The sequence below is a fragment of the Canis lupus genome, chromosome 7 (genome assembly GCF_003254725.2).
Source record: "Canis lupus dingo isolate Sandy chromosome 7, ASM325472v2, whole genome shotgun sequence".
Classification (NCBI taxonomy): Eukaryota; Metazoa; Chordata; class Mammalia; order Carnivora; family Canidae; genus Canis; species Canis lupus.
In genome coordinates, this window is record NC_064249.1 from 20,220,077 (window position 1) to 20,238,021 (window position 17,945).

Here is a 17,945-nt window from a genome sequence, read left to right on the forward strand (position 1 = left end):
AGACGCCCCAATGAGCAGGGCGCCTGACTTGGGGCTCAATCCCAGGACCCTGAGATCACAACCTGAACTGAAGGCAGACACTTAACCATCTGAGCCACCCAGGCATCCTGAGAAACGTCATTTTTTAAAAAAAATTTTTATTTGAGTATAGTTCACACATAATGTTACATTACTTTGGGGTGGACAACATAGCAATTCAACAACTCCAATTCAACAACTCCGTATGTTATGCTACCCTCACAAGGGTCGCTACCATCTGTCACTATGTAACACTTTTACAATATACCACAGACTATAATATTCTCTACCCTGTGCCTTTTATTCCCCTGACTTATTCCACAAACTGGAAGCCCGCAGCTCCTTCTCCTTTTCACCCATTTTGCCCATCCCCCTACCCCTCTCCCCTCTGAAAGAAACAGCTGAAGTGGACAACCTCTAATATTCTAAGAATGGGAAACAAGCACCATGAAGCAAAGATCCTATGGTCCGAAAACTTAGTGAAGACACTCACAAGTAATCAGAGATGAGGCTGAAGAAGCAAACGGAATAGATAGAGCACGACAGACCTTTAGGCCACTTTAAGAACTTTTCATTTTCTCCTAAGGGCAACTGGAAACCAATGATGGTTTAAACACAAGTTTTAAAAACATGTTTTGCATTTTAGAAAGAAATCTTCAAAAGAGCTTTCCAAGTAGAGGTTACCTTGACCGGAGTCCTAAAAATGAGGAAAGAGCAGGGTCATTTATGAATAGATTAAAAAATCATCCTTTCAAAGGCACAGAAGCATGAAAAAAAAAGTAGACAGAAAGAAACACAAACTGAAAACGTGTACTGAGTGCGGTGTATGAAAAATTATATTCTGACTGTACTATGTCCTATCACTGCTAGTCCGTGAGCTAATGACAGAGAATCTTCTAACCTCACACTGGCATGGAACCAGAAACCAGACCTTTTTGGGCAAAACAGGTAACAAAACAGAATACGTAATACAATGTTTAGGTTTTAAACTTAATTAACTCAAGAGAAGTTTCCCCTGGAGCACCTGGGTGCCTCAGCGTGTAGCGTCTGTCTTTGGCTCAGGCCATGATCCCAGGGTCCTGGGATCGAGTCCCAAATCAGACTCCCTGCAGGGAGCCTGCTTCTCCCTCTGCCTATATCTCTGCCTCTTTCTCTATGTCTCTCAAGAATAAATAAAATCTTTAAAAAAAGAGAAAGAAAGAGAGGTTTCCCCTAATAATTCACTTTAAAGCTACTGCATCTTATTTGCTTTTCATTGCACTTAATACAATCTGAAAATCCATATATTTCTGTTCTGTGATGTCTTAAGGTCTGCCTCCACCACCTGACTTTAAACAGCATGTCTTTTTGTTAACCACTGAAAATCTAGCTCTCAGCAAAGCAACTGGCAAGACTGTAGGCGTTAAGTCTATTTCCAAACAGCTTTTGAAACCTCTGGCACTGAAACTCCTACTCACACCACCGTTAAGTCTATTTCCAAACAGCTTTTGAAACCTCTGGCACTGAAACTCCTACTCACACCACCGCTGACTTTACTCAATGTCTATCACAAAGCAGAAAGTACTTGTCTAAAAGAGCTTCCTAGCCCTGGTTTCTTTCTAAAAGCTAGGAAGGATGGGATCCCTGGGTGGTGCAGCGGTTTGGCGCCTGCCTTTGGCCCAGGGCGCGATCCTGGAGACCCGGGATCGAATCCCACGTCGGGCTCCTGGTGCATGGAACCTGCTTCTCCCTCTGCCTGTGTCTCTGCCTCTCTCTCTCTCTCTATCATAAATAAATAAAAATTAAAAATAAAATAAAATAAAAGCTAGGAAGGAAAAGGAACTAAAAATCACTATCGTTGCTATTGTTGGTAATGGTTGTGATTTATCCAATGTCTGTGACTGCTATATGCCAAATACTGTGTTGGGGGCTTTTATATGTTAGTTCTGGTTTTAAAACAATCTTTGTGAAATAGACAACATAATTCGTATTTTACTGAGATCTAAACTTGAACAAATCAAGTAATGTGACTTGCCCAAGGTCTCACAAAGAACTTGCAAGCAGAATTACGATTAGAACCCTGAGTCTACAGGACTCAGAGTTCATGTAACATTATATTGCTTTCCACTGTACTTGATCTAAAATATTTTCTGGGGACAGCTGGGTGGCTCAGCAGTTGAGCGCCTGCCTTTGGCCCAGGGCGTGATCCTGGAGTCCCGGGATTAAGTCCCACAGCGGGCTCCCTGCATGGAGCCTGCTTCTCCCTCTGCCTGTGTCTCTGCCTCTCTTGATGTCTCTCATGAACGAATAAATAAAATCTTTTTTAAAATATTTATTTTCTATATGATTAGTAGTACCATAAGCCAAAAAAGCAAAACCTAAAAAAAAGAGTAAAAAATGTACATGTAGCCTGAAAATAGCAGGTAATCTAATACATTAGTCCTCTCACAAACATTTCATTTGACTACATCATGTAAAAGAGATTAACAGTCATAAATAGTGCATTGTAATAAATTCTTCCTCAGTATTAACAAAAAACCTGTTTAGAAATCTTGAGTATAACTATTGCATAATCTTTAATATACAAAGCCAAAGGTTTTGATAATCTGGCAACTAATGAAATCAGAGCTCTAAATTATAAGCCCTTTTTATTTAAAATAAAATTCATCCCGAGCTGTCTCTCAACTTAACTTAGACTATGATATTCCTGACATCATATTATTACCAATTCAAACTGAGCCAAAACACATTTATTTTTTTTTAATTTTTTTTTTTTTAATTTATTCATGAGAGACACAGAGACAGAGAGAGAGAGAGAGAAGCAGAGACACAGGCAGAGGGAGAAGCAGGCTCCATACAGGGAGCCTGATGCGGGGCTTGATCCCAGGTCTCCAGGATCACACCCTGGACTGAAGGCGGCGCTAAACCGCTGAACCACCGGGGCTGCCCCAAAACACATTTATTTATCTTCATTTACTCAGAGAGCTCCCAGCTCCCTCATCTTATCTAATTGATATATTTGCCATTTCTCATCATCTCTACCAATCTCCCTCATTCAGCCATTGTTAAATGCTAGAAAACCAGAGACTAGTAAAAATACATTCCTAGTAGTTAACAAATAATATTCATAAAATGATTGTGATATCATTTTAATATCACATTTTCAAAGAATCTTTTAACACAAAAAACCCACAAAATAATGCTTAAAAATATATAACTGAACATATAAACTGAAGCTGATTTTGCCGACATACCTATGATGTACATGTCGACATATATCTACACTGTCTATGTGGATCTGTGTCTATGAGGGAAGAAGGAAAACAAAATACTGGGGGTGGGGGCAAAACCAAAATGTTCCTCAATCAGCAATATGCAGAGTATTAACATTGGACTAGTTTTGATGTTTTGGATTCTCATTAACATAAAATAAAGGGGGCAGCCCTGGTGGCTCAGCGGGTTTAGCGCCACCTTCAGTCCAGGGCATGATCCCAGAGACCCAGGATTGAGTCCCACATCGGAATCCCTGCATGGAGCCTGCTTCTCCCTCTGCCTGTGTCTCTGCATCTCTCTCTCTCTGTCTCTATGAATAAATAAATAAAATGTTTAAAAAAAAAACATAAAATAAAGGGTAACTACCACCTGTAAGGTCTTCAATGCATTTCTAAAATTATGTAATTTCTTATTACAAACACTTACACTAACATCACTTCACAGTTTTCAAAGAACATGTTCAAAGTATCTAATTCAGTTGTTTCCTCTTGTTTATCCATATTATACATGGTGTTCTTAGCTGGCATGAGGATGGAAACCATGACTTCTTAAGAATCCCAGCACCTTACATAGTGCCTGACAAAGGAATCAAGTAGGTAATTTATGGAGCTAGTTACTACTGATCATTCCTAAGAGGGCAATAGGAGAGGCACCTTTTTGCATTTTGTAAGTGATGAAATCATAAAGAACAATAAACTGATTTTCCCAAGGTTCATGGAAGGAGACTGGAGACAGATATATCTATCTATCTATGTATCTATATCTATCTATCTATCTATCTATCTATCTATCTATCTATCTATCTATCTATGCAAAATGAAAAAAGGCAGAAAGGGAAATATCAGAAGGATACAGTCCCATTGACACAGCCAAAAGAAGACTTATCAGAAGACTGAGAGCAGGAAAGCAGAATGGACAGTAGTAAAGGCTGTCAATTGTCAACTCACTTCTTTTCCTAACTCAATCTGCTCCTTGAAACTCAGATGAAATGGCTGTAAGTCATCTGTACAATGAAAAGGAGGATCACAGCCTACAAAATGTAAAGCACAGAGGTAGAAGGGACCAGGTTCTGCAGGGCCACAGAGTCACCATGACTGTTCTAGATTTCCCACTTCTAGATCATTTACAAGAGACAGCAATACATATCTATTGTTCAAGACACAATTATGTGAGTTTATCTACTACAGCACAACCTAACTTCAACATATACAATAACCAAAGAATTTCTTGGCAGAAAAGACTTAGGCTTATCTCTCCAGCAGTCTGCCAATAAATGAAATAGATTGGCATTATCCAAATACTGTTTTAAAGATTTTCTTTTTTTTAATTCATGAGAGACACACAGAGAGAGACAGAGACACAGAGACAGAGATAGGCAGAGGGAAAAGCAGGCTCCGGGCAGGAAGCCCGATGTAGGACTTGATTCCAGGACTCTAGGATCACGCCCTGGGCCGAAAGCAGGCTCTAAACCGCTGAGCCACCCAGGCGTCCCCCAAATACTGTTTTAAAGAGGTTACTTGATTGAGCAATAAACCATAAAGAGAAGTCCTCTTCATATCATGCAGACATGACATCTGAGCCTTACTCATTACAGTTTGCTGATTTAATAGTTAGGCAACAGCATAAGGTACTGACGTGTAAGACAGTATTTTAAATGCTACACCAGAAGGAAATGAACTATGTCGCAATAAATGCTTTTAAGAAACAGAAATAGGAAGTAATTATTCATTCCTCACATTAGACCTAGTATTCCCTCTATAAAGTTGTGTGCATTAATAAAAGTTCTACAAATATTGATAGTACTCCCTTTTACCTCTTCTCACATTCACTTTTCTCTGGAAAAGTGCTTGCTTCAAGGACAGGAGCCTGGTGTCTAGACCAGAGCTGTACTGTGTGGCCCTGCCCTTCTGGCCAAAATCCAATTTTCTCTCTCATAACTCTGAAACTCTAAGCTTAAAATGAGGGACTGAAAACCTGATTAACTGAAAAATTCAGAAATACCTGAACTCTTGCTATTAAAGGCTTTCCATTTTCAAAGCGTAAGTGTTCAACTTCTAGGATTCAATGAGCTACATTAAAATCTTTCAAATGTTTCCTTTTATACTTAAATAAGCTCAAGTAGGTTTCTTTTATTTGCAACCAAAGAAATAGTTTCAAATAATTTCATTAACAAAATGTTAAAGTTAATAGATAAAATAATAGTAAATTGTTTGGGATTTAATCACCTGAATTTCCCGTGGACTGTTCCAAGAGCTTTTAAGTCTTGTTACAACACAATTCTAAGGACTTCAAAAGGTCATGAATAAAGTCTATATAAGTTGTATAATCTCACTAGCACCAGATTTTTTAATTAAAGACTTAAACTTTTTTATGATAGCATTTGGACCTAATCGTGACCTTTAATATATTCAATCAGTTCAAACCACTAATTTCATCATCATCATCTCCACCCCCCTTGTTTGTCTACCCTTCAGACTAAAGAGCCTACTCAGTATTTGACAACTTTTTCACACCTTTCTTTAATATGAGCTCTTCTATCTATACATCTTAACCTTCAGAGAGTTCTTTGTTGGTTGCCAGTTTAGCAAATATGTATGTAGGACACCTAGTTATTTTATTTATTTATTTATTTATTTTATTCATGAGAGACACATACACAGGCAGAGACATAGGCAGAGAGAGAAGCAGGCTCCATGCAGGGAGCCTGATGTGGGACTCGATCCCAGGTCTCCAGGATCATGCCCTGGGCCAAAGGCAGGCGCTCAACCACTGAGCCACCCAGGCATCCCGGACACCTAGTTAAATGTGAATTTGATAAATGACTTTTTTTTAGTCTAATTCTATCTTGAATATTTTGCATAATGACTAAAAAGTTATTTATCTGAAATTCAAATTTAACTAAACATATTTTACTTGACAACTCCAATTTTGTGGAGCTGAAAGAGTTACCCATTTCCTTTATACCAGGAATATAGTGAATCAGGAGCAAAGTTTAGGTTAGCTACTCAATGACACCAACTACTAAGAGTTGAAGGGAACCCTGGGGATAGCTAGTCCCATGTTCGCACCTTTAAGATTAGGTGAAGATGGTCCAATGTAGTTGAGTGAACTGGGTCAGAGCATGACTCCAAATTACAAATGACTAGAAAGAGTTTTGATTTTCATTTGTTTTAAAAATTATTTCTAGGAGAAGCTAGGTGGCTCTGTCAGGTTAAGCATCCAACTCTTGATTTCTGCTCAAGTCATCATCCCATCAGGGTCTTAAGATTGAGCCCTGCCTTGGACTCCACATCTGCACAGAGCTTACTTAAGACTGTCTCTCTCCTTCTCCCTCTGCCCCTCCCCTTCTCTAAAAAACAAGAACAAGTAAATTTCATGGCTCTGAACAATATTCACATACCTGTCAACCTCCATAGTTGTTCACATTAGTAAATAACCCATAAAAAACAACAATGAAATGTAACCACTTAGAGATTGCTCTTGTAAATGGGAGAATTTAATAAAATTATGTATGTAGGGGCACCTGGACAGCTTAGTCGGTTAGGCATCTGCCTTCAGCTCAGATCATGATCCAGGGGTCCTGGGATCAAGCCCATGTCAGACTCCCTGCTCAGTGGGGAGTCTGCTTCTCTCTCTGACCCTCCCTCTATTTTTTTTTTTTTTTTTTTAAGATTCCATGTATTCATGAGAGACACACAGAGAGGCAAAGACATAGGCAGAAGGAGAAGTAGGCTCCACGCAGGGAGCCCGATGCGGGACTCAATCCCAGGACCCGAGGATCACGCCCTGGGCCAAAGGCAGGCGCTAAACCGCTGAGCCACCAAAGGATCCTGACCCTCCCCCTTCTCATGCTCACTCTAACTTGCTCTCTCTTAAATAAATAAATCTTAAAATATATACATACATATACATATACACATACATACACATATGTATGTGTATATGTATATGTATATGTATACAAAGCACCTAGTACAAGACCTAGCCCATAACAGGACTTCTAAATGTAGTTAGTTCCCTTCTCCTCCCTGCCTGGTTAGCCAGTCTAGAATATTAAGCAATTACAACAGCTTCCTATCTTGTCTCGTATCTAAACTCTACATATTATCAACTTTGCTATCAAAATAGCATTCCTGGTGTATCTCCCTCAAAAACGTTCCAAGTAATAAATAATGCCAAGATGTTCAATCTCATTTGGTATCAAATTGTCAATTAAAACATTCCTAAGTCAAATCACCTATAAGTTCACCAAAAGAATTTTCGTGATTCATTCATAACAAAACACTGTGTAATAAATACAGAGTATATACTAAGAGTATACCCTAAGTTCTTAGAAGTATAAAGACATCACTTCAAGCTACTATTTAGCAAACTACAGAAGCAGTCACATTTTAGCCAGAATTGGAAGGATATACAGTATTTTGACTGGTGAAACAGGAAGTTAGAGAAGGTTTCAAGTAAAAAGAGCTTTGTGAACAGGGCATGAAGGTAGAGAAAAAAATGCTTTACAATCTAGTCCATTTTCCAACTATATTTTTCTTTCTGTCATGCCCCAACAGACACACAGATGCCAATAAAATAGCATTTCCCAGACAGTCTAAGTTTTCTACCTCCATACTTCTGCTCAAGCCATGCACTCCCTAACAACAGGAATCAAATTCTAGATTTACTGCAGACATATTATTTACTATTATTCACTATAAACCATGATAGGTGATAGATCCTTTCATAAAGCACTTGCACAGATACTCATACAGACACATTCAACCATATCACAGTTCACCAAAATCAAGTTCTGCTGGTAAAAGTCAGAAAATGAGTGTAGTCGATGGAAAGGGAGAGAAAAAAGCGATCTGGTTTTAAATGTAGGATGACAGGACACCTGCGTGGCTCAGCAGTTGAGAGGCTGCCTTTGGCTCAGGGAGTGATCCTGGAGTCCTGGGATCGAGGTCCACATTGGGCTCCCTGCATGGAGCCTGCTTCTCACTCTGCCTGTGTCTCCTCTGTGTGTGTCTCATAAATAAATAAATAAATCTTTAAAATAAATAAATAAATAAAATAAATGTAGGACGACAAAGTGGCAGGACAGTGTCAACTGATAAGAAAGGTAAATTATTCTTTAAGCAACTGAGCATTAACATTTTTACTAAACAAAGCTCCTTACCCTAACTCTATAGTTTTGTTTCTAGGACAGGAAGCCACTTACCTCTGCCTCTGCTGTCAACTGTATCTTCTTTGCCATCAACTGTTTTATGTCAATCCTACCTAAGGAAAGAAAAAAAGGTAACCTTCAATTGATGGATTTAACTACTAACTAGCACTATTTAAATCATGAAGTTGAAAAGCAAGCAAAAGAGGATGACTATGTAAATAGTACAATCACAAAATAACACAACTCTTAAAAAATGAAGCATGGGTAGTATCAACAGAAGGAAATTTAAACATGAAAATGTTAAGAGGAAAACAAAAATTTATGTACACATGGTAATCACAATTTTATTAACCATATGATGCTATAAGATCCAATTCTGACCATATGAGAAATTAGATTCTCTAAATGGATCTTGTAACTGTGACTACAAAAATACACAAGCAACAGAAAAATTGAATATACTGGACTTCATCAAAATTTATTTTGAAACGTTTTTGCTGCAAAGGGTAACATGAGGAAGTAAAAAGACACCCAAAGGAAAAAAAAAAAAAAAAACATTTGCAAATCTGATCAGAGAACTCTAAAATATATAAAGAACCCTTATAACTCAATAAAAAGACAAGTAATCCAATTTAAACATAGGCGAAGTATCTGAACAGACGATGCTCCCCAAAATATATACAAATAGCCAATACCACATGGAAAAATGCTCCACATCACTGGCCACCAGGGAAATACAAATCATAACCATGATGAAACAGCACTTTGCATCCACTAGACCTATAATCAAAAATAACAAGTGTTGGCCACTGTACACCATAAACTTATACAATATTAATGTGTCAATTTGATTTAAATAAAGCTGGGGGTGGGGGTTAAGAGTCATACATGCAGGAAAATTTGAGAAGGGTTATTTCAGGGACTGGATGTGATAGCTCTTCTGCAACACAATTACAGAAGTATTTATAAACACTTGTAACAACAATATTTAGAAGAACAGTATCCGCTTGGTAAGAATAAAACAAGAGAGTTTGTTTGTTTGTTTGTTTGTTTGTTTGTTTCAGGGGAGGGGGAGGGAGTAAAAAAAAAAAATGTTGGCCAGGACATGAAGAAATTAAAATCCTCCTACATTGCTAGTGGGAATGTAAAATGATGCTCTGAAAAAAAAAAAAAGTCAGCAAGGTCCTCAAAAGGTTTAACAGAGCTACCACATGACCAAGAAATCCCAGTCCTAGATATACACACAAGGGAAATGAAACATGTCCAGCCAAAAATCTTCATATGAATGTTTATAGCTGCAATATTCACAATAACAGAAAGTGAAAACGACTCCAATATCCATTAACTGATAGATTAATAGAACGTGGCTGATCCATATAATAAAATATTATCTAGCAATAACAAGAGGGAAACACTGAGGCACGCTTTAATATGGATGAAACTTGAAAACAGCTAACTGAACGCCACAAAAGACTACATATTTGTAGGATTCCGTGTACATGAAATAGAATAGACAACTCTACAGAGACAGAAGGCTGGTGGTTGCCCAGGGATCAGGGGTAGGAGTGTGAGGAATGTGGAATGACTGCTAATGGGTAGAGAGTTGCTTTCGCTTTTGGTTTTGTTTTTTTTTTGGGGGGGGGGGGGGCAGGAGGGTGATGAAAATATTCAAAAATTCATTTTATTCTAATTTCTTATTCTGAAAGATTCCTTTCTGTGTAATAAGTCACATTAACGTAGCTCCCTAACATTTAACCAACTGAGGTTTGGAGTCAGTTATTAACTAATAGGAGCATCTTTTTCATGATTTTAAAGAAAATTTGATTTGTAAGGTATTAAAATATTTGTTTTTAATTAGAATCTGTTGCTCTGTATGACTCCCATATACATTGGGTATTTTGATTTATTACTGTCACAGATTTGCAGACAGTTCCTTATTTTTGTACTGAATCATAGTACTATTGTAATTTAAGCAAGCAGCTGTCTGCCCTTTTAGTAAAATATGGGAAGAGTCTTTTTTTTTTTTAGATATTATTTATTTATTCATGAGAGCCGGTGGGGGGGGGGGGGGGAGGGGGCAGAGACACAAACAGAGGAAGAAGCAGGCTCCATGCAAGAAGCCCAATGTGGGACTCAATCCCGGGATTCCGGGATCAAGACCTGAGCCAAAGCCAGATGCTCAACCACTGAGCCACACAGGTGTCCTGGGGAGAGTTCACTTTGAATGAAATTTGCCTTCATTCATGAATTTGTCTTCACACATAATACCTTGCCTAAGAGTCTAGCTGGGTTTTAGCTTTTGGTTTTACCTATTAAAAGTTTTTAAAGTCTTTTTGATAAAATTTCTAACTCATATCCTTTCTATCTGAAGAAAACAAAATTCTTTAAACAAAAAAAAAACCTTTTTTAAAAAATTTTCTTTAGCAAAACATTCGTAGCTTAAATCAATACTTTTCACATAATTGTACAAATAGTAATGCAAAAGCTAATGTCCATTCTATTTAATTTGATGCCCATTAACAGTTGCATACACTGCTCATTTTACTTGCTCAAATAATTTTTATTGAACTTTTTGATAAGGTTAGATTTTTCTTTGAGTTAGAGTTCTACTGGAATTCATTCAAGTCCAATATAGACTTACTGATCTTGAAATGGTATATTTCATTTTATATTTTTCTCATTTTCTTTTTTTTTCAAAGCATATCTTCAAATATTACAGTATCTTCTTCCAGAAAAGGAATTTTATAATCTAATAGCAAATGTTATTTTATCTTTTTAATTGAAATGTCAAGTTACCTATTATACTATGGGAACCCATCAGACATCATCATGTATAGACCCTCCATACAAATAAATGAATAGAGCAGACTGGGAGCTGAAACACATGGAACAGAAGACTACAACTTCTAGTTTGAGGTCTTTGTAAGAAACTATAACTTAACTTCTTATCATTTTAGTAGTTTTTTTTTTTTAATGAGAATTTGTTTCTCATCTATTCTTCTTGGCAAAATTTGCTTGAGTATTTTTGTTTCAGTATTAACAATTGCTACAGAATATTATACTTACAAGGGAGAGTGAAGGGCACTCAACACTGTAAGTAATTTCCCCAAAATATTTACTTTGCTTTAGAAAGAAAACCACAGGCCCAAAATGGAGTTGCATATAGGACACGTCACCAAAACAAGGAACCTACCCTAATTAAAGTTGCTACCACTTCCAGAAATGTAGTTTTAACCAATCAGGAATTTTCTGATCAGCGTCAGTGAGGTTACCTGTCACATGGTCCTCTCTATCACCACTCCTCTCACGAAAGGAAAATAAGAATCCAGCCTAAAAAGACCTTTCACTTAAGGGAAGGTGGTCTTGCCTGAAACTATCCTTTCTTTTCTTTGTGAACTGTTCTACCCTGTTTCTGCCTATAAAATCATTCCATCCTGTACAGCTACTCTGAGCTCCCCTCTACTTGCTAGATGGGATGAATCAAAGCCAATTAAATCTTCAAGTTCTCCCAGTAGAATCTGTTAAAGATTTATATATTGTCGAGAGGCAGTGCAAGTAGTGGGCAAGGGCAGAGGGACAGAGTCCCAAACAGACTCCACTTTAAGCAGTTCAGCTTAGAGCCTAACACAGGGCTCGAAGACCCTGACATCATAATCTGAGCTAAAACCAACAGTTGGTTGCTTAACTGACTGAACCATCCAGGTGCCCTCATGCTGCTGAATTTTTGTTTTTTAACACCAGAATGAACTCTGGGGGTATTATTTGGGCTAACTTAAATTTAATAACTCTCTCTCTCCCTATTCTAAAAGTAATCTTCATTCAGAAAATTAATATCCCAATGCCCTCCCTAAAAAGAGCTCTAACAGAACCACTTATTATCCTATGGTACCAAGTAACTAATATTAATATTTTGGTAAATATAATTTGTCCTTCTACTTTGGCAAACACACATATTATAAATGTACATATTATAAAAATGGACTCATAGTTTTGGAACTCACTTTTTTCACTTAATATATTGTGAATATCTTTCTATGTCATTACATACTCCTCTATATCATTTTTATTGGTTTACTATTGTTTTTATGGCTGAAATATAATTTATTTAATCCCCCATTGGATCTTTAGACTATTTTCATCCTTTCACAGTACTGCACTTGGAAAATTAAGCATGGAAAATGAAAAGGTCCAAAATGCATCCTATGGGCAGCCCCCGTGGCCCAGCAGTTTAGCGCCACCTTCTGCCCAGGGCATGATCCTGGAGACCCAGGATCGAGTCCCACGTCAGGCTCCCTGCATGAAGTCGGCTTCTCGCTCTGCCTGTGTCTCTGCCTCTCTCTCTCTCTCTCTCTCTCTCTGTCTCTCATGAATAAACAAATAAAATCTTTTTAAAAAAATGCATCCTATAATGAAAGATAAAAATAAGTGGTAATGGCTGAGAAGTTTCCACAATTGCTGAAAGATGCCAATCCTCAAATAAAGTTAAGGCCAAACAAAATAAATAAAAATCTTTAAGTGTAGATTTTTATTTATTTACTTGAGAGTGAGCATGAACAGGGAGGAGGGGCAGAGGAAGAGGGAGAAGCAGACTCCCCGCTGAGCAGGGAGCCCGATGTGGGACTTGATCCCAGGACCCTGAGATCATGACCTGAGCCAAAGGCAGACGCTTAACCGACTGAGCCACCCAGGCATCCAATAAAAATCTACACTTAGATAGGTCATAGTGAAACTATAATACACAGGTTTATTGGTTTGTTTGTTTTTTTTAAGATTTTACTTTCTTATTTATTTATTCAAGAGAGACACAGAGAGAGAGAGAGAAAGAGTCAGAGACACAGGCAGAGGGAGAAGCAGGCTCCATGCAGGAAGCCTGACATGGGACTTGATCCCGGGTCTCCAGGATCATGCCCTGGGCTGAAGGCAGGCGCTAAACCACTGAGCCACCTGGGCTGCCCACACAGGTTTATTTTTAAAAGACACCTTTTATAAGTAGCCAGAAAACAAACATCACCTACAAGAGAAGTGAATTATGCTGGGTGTCTGACTTACTAAACAGAAGTCAGCAGAGTGGAATAGTATCTTCAACCGTTGATAGTGATCGAGTTTACAACTGGGAAGGAGGTTAAAGGTCACATCATAAAAAGCGTGTGTGTGTTATAACAAGGGCTCTGAGGAAACTAAGAATTTTAAGCAAGAAAATAACTGATTTGATATTGGAAAGCCCACTCGGCAGGATGAGAAGGACCACGTATGAGAGAAATGCAATAAATCCACATAAGAGGTCATAAAACCAAAACAAATGGTAGTGAGGATGAGTAGAATATATTTCTAAGATATTCACAAACTGGTAAGAAATATGAGAATAAGAGAAATATTAATTTGCTATTTCTATAAGCTGTAAGAACACGTGTTTTTAGTACTGTTATCTACAATCAGACCATGGTTTCATATATAAGCTATTTATTTCATAAATAAATGAATACTGAAGCTTCTTCCTTTCAACTAATTCAATTATCATGGGGGAGATGGGAAAAGAAGGATTGTAAAAGATTAATTCTCGCTACTTGTGCCTCACTTCCAAAAGGAATCTACTCATAAATAACATAAATAACATAACCACTGTTACAAAAAAAAATTTTTTAAAGTAGTACTACAAAGCTATATATATATATAGTGGAAGAAAAATATATTTAAAAGCCAATTCATTTTCCTTTACCTTAAAATTAATTTCATACAATATTCAAAGGAAAACTTACTTTCTTACTACCTGAAAATTAAAAAATTAAATGTCATAAAAGCCAAAAGAATAATGCCCTAAAAGCTAACATCCAATTATTTAAAGAACAGACATCCAATCACATAAGTTAACTCAAGGTTTCTAAGTTTCTAAAATGTTGACCCTGAAACAGTGATAAGCCAGGACTGAGAGTCATGCAATTTCTGAAAGATCTGCCTAGGTGTACTAATATCACTGATAATATTTAATTAGTAGACCCAAGGATAAACCCATTAAAATAAAGCTACTCTACAGTTTGTTTTCTCCTAGCCCTCTGATCTCCCAACAAACCAGGCATGCATCATTTACCGTTGTCAACATTACCTAACTCGTCTAAAGTCTACTATATTTAATTGGAATATTTAAAATTTGGGATGCCTGGGTGGCTCAGCAGTTAAGCATCTGCTTTTGGCTCAGGATGTGATCCTGGAGTTCCAGAATCAAGTCCCACATCGAGCTCCCTGTATGGAACCTGCTTCTCCCTCTGCCTATGTCTCCTCTCTGTATCTCTCTGAATAAATAAAATCTTAAAAAAAAATTATTCCTTGAAGCATCAAAAATCTCACTTTAGTAGGTTTTTAAAGATTTGAGAGAGGGAGAGAGAGCATGTGCGCATGAGGTGGGGTGGGCAGGAGCAGAGGGAGAGAGAGAAAATCCCAATCAGACTTCTGCTGAGCATGGAGGTAGAATCAGGCTTGATCTCATGACCCTGAGGATCATGACCTGAGCCAAAATCAAGACTCAGAGGCTTAACCTGACTGAGCCATCCAAGCACCCTGTTTTAACTAGTTTTGATGAAAAGCTTTCTAAAATTATTACATGTTGTGCCACCTTTAAAAAAAAACTGTATCTGGGGCAGCCCGAGTAGCTCAGCAGTTTAGCACCACCTTCAGCCCAGGGCGTGATCCTGGAGACCTGGGATCAAGTCCCGCGTCAGGCTCCCTGAGTGGAGCCTGCCTTCTCCCTCTGCCTGTGTCTCTGCCTCTCTCTCTGTCTCTCATGAATAAATAAATAAAACTTTAAAAAATTATAAATGTTAAAAAAAAACTATCTTACCTAATTTGTATGTGGAATGAAAGTGATTATTTATTATACTGTGCTATCATAGCAAAACCTTTCAGTAAAACTGAAATGAGAACAATCAGGACTATACTAAACAACTCCAAAGATTGCGCCTTTCAAATTGGGCTGCCTCTTCATGGCTTTGCACCAAATCTGCTTCCTGGAACAATCCCATATTTATACTATTCTGCCAAACCTACTGCCAATGTTACCCAGAAGGGAAAGATAAATAACCAAGCTCATTAAGTTCATAACTCATTTATTCATTCAATTACACATTTAACTCATTAAATAAAAACCCACGGAGTACTCAATATAGAGAGGGTAGTACACATGTATTCCAAACCCTTCTTTAGGATCTCAGGAGAAATGTGCAAACATAGATCATTACAAAAAATAGAGACTGTGGGGTGGATGGAGCTTTTAGAGAGGAAGTCAATATTTGAGATGAGTCCCAGAGAATAAAGGAAAATCATAGCGAACAGGTGCTAGAAAGATTATTTCAGGTAGAGGAAAGAGCACAAAGACTTGTAAAAACTTGGGTTTTCTGGGACTTGATTTGAACCTGAGTCAAATGTCTCTCTAGGTGCCATGCTTCCTTCGCTTTACAAAACTGATTTTAATAGGCTTTTGCCTAAGGTTAGCTTTTATCTAGTCGCTAAGTGACCACTTTCCAGGTCAGTGCTGTCCCAGAGTAATATAATGTGAACTATATGTGTAATTTTCAAGTTTCTGGGACCCACATTAAAAAGTAAAAAGAGAGGAAAAATAAATAAATAAATAAATAAATAGTAAAAAGAGAGGCACCTGGGTGGCTCAGTAGTTGAGTATCTGCCTTCGGCTCAGGTCATGATCCCGGAGTGCTGGGATCAAGCCTTGTATCGGGCTCCTTGCAGGGAGCCCACTTCTCCCTCTACCTAGGTCTCTGCCTCTCTGTGCGTCTCTCATGAATAAATAAGTAAAATCTTAAAAAAAAAAAAAAAAAAGGTAAAAAGAGGAGTGCCTGGCTAGCTCAGCAGGCTAAGTATCCAGCTCTTGATTTAGTTCAGATCATCATCTCAGGGTCATGAGATCGAGCACTGAGCAGAGCACTAAGCTTGCTTGGCATTCTCTCCTTCTCCCTCTGCCCCTTCCCACTCTCTCTGGTACACACATACTTTCTCTCTCAAATAAATAAAACAGATACAAGTGAGTCCTTGAAATGTGATATGTACTATATAATTACAGTGTTATATCATTTCAAACTAGCCACACTTCAAGTGCTTAACTGGACCTACTGAAGTCTAACAGGTCCACTGGCTCCCATACTGAATGGTGTAGTTCTAAAATCAGGGGTCAGCAAATTTTACCTATAATGGGCCAAACAGCAAGTATATTTCAGGCTATGCGGGCCATATGGTCCACTCACTACAAACAAAAGAATGAACATGGTGGGGATCCCTGGGTGGCTCAGTGGTTTGGCGCCTGCCTTTGGCCCGGGGCGAGTCCCACCCACGTCAGGCTCCTGGCATGGAGCCTGCTTCTCCCGCCTCCTGTGTCTCTGCCTCTCTCTCTCTCTGTCTATCATAAATAAATAAATAAATAAATAAATAAATAAATAAATAAATAAATAATAAATAAATCTTTAAAAAAAAAAAGAATGAACATGGCTGTGGTTGCCAACTCCTGTTCTAGATGGCTAATTTACTGTAAATTTGGCTGACAAAATGAACAAAATGGTATGTATAGGACTTTGAATATGCTAACATAATAATGGTGAATGTTGTTGGCTACTTCCCCAATAAGGGCCTGTGTTTCATTCCCCTTGCCAGAAAGTCATTTAAGAATGGGCATGAGTGGCTTTTAAAAAAAAGAGGGGGGGGGGGAGAGATGCCTGGGTGGCTCATCAGTTTGGCGCGTGCCTTGGGCCTACAGTATGATCCCGGAGACCCAGGATTGAGTCCCACATCGGGCTCCGTGCATGGAGCCTGCTTCTCTCTCTCTGCCTGTGTCTCTAGCTCTATCTCTCTCTTATTTATAAATAAATAAAATCTTTAAAAAAAAAAGAAAAAAGAAAAAAAGAATGGGCGTGAGTGGGTGGCTCAGTGGTTGAGCATCTACCTTTGGCTCAGGGCGTGATCCCAGAGTCCTGGGATCAAGTCCCACATTGGGTTCCTTGCTGGGAGCCTGCTTCTCCCTCCTTCTGTGTCTGCCCCTCTCTCTCTCTCTCTCTCTCTCTCTCTCTATCATGAATAAATAAATAAAATCTTTAAAAAAAAAATGGGCATGAGAATCTCCCAGAGTAAAGGCAGCATAAAGATGACCCAGTAGAGCTAGTTTACCGAGAAGAGTTTAATCAGGCTTCTTTCTATAAGTGTGGGCAGAGTTTAAGAAAAGCAACAAAGGATGGTGTAGAATTCTAGGTGTAGAATTCTAGGGCTAATAACAAGTACCAGGAAAGCCATTCCCATCCTTAAGCCTCAAAGGGCAAGGGAGGGAAATGATTGGAGAAACCCAAAGACAATGCCTTGGAGAACTGTAGGAGACAGGAGTGATGATCACTTAGCACAGAAGAAACCAACCCTATAAATACACTCACCTTACTCTCTCTGCCAGCCCCCTCCCCCCCACCCTGTCTCTCCTCACCCCCAGAATACTGATACAGTCCATTAAAGTCAGCTTCCTTGCCTTTCACGAAGATGGCGC

General features: G+C 38.4%; 1 protein-coding gene across 6 annotated transcripts in view; it reads right to left on the reverse strand.

The window, feature by feature from the left end:
• SOAT1 (sterol O-acyltransferase 1) overlaps positions 1-17,945 on the reverse strand; it is a 74,458-nt gene that overhangs the window by 26,480 nt on the left and 30,033 nt on the right. For 3 of the 6 annotated variants that reach the window (XM_025430150.3, XM_025430151.3, XM_035718809.2), the window contains one exon: positions 8,477-8,535. In XM_025430150.3, coding sequence (XP_025285935.1) covers positions 8,477-8,535 — 59 coding nt within the window. Of the gene's footprint in view, positions 1-8,476; positions 8,536-9,117; positions 9,203-17,945 lie in introns of all 6 variants that reach the window. The other 3 variants (XM_049112178.1, XM_025430152.3, XM_049112179.1) reach the window with 2 other exon arrangements.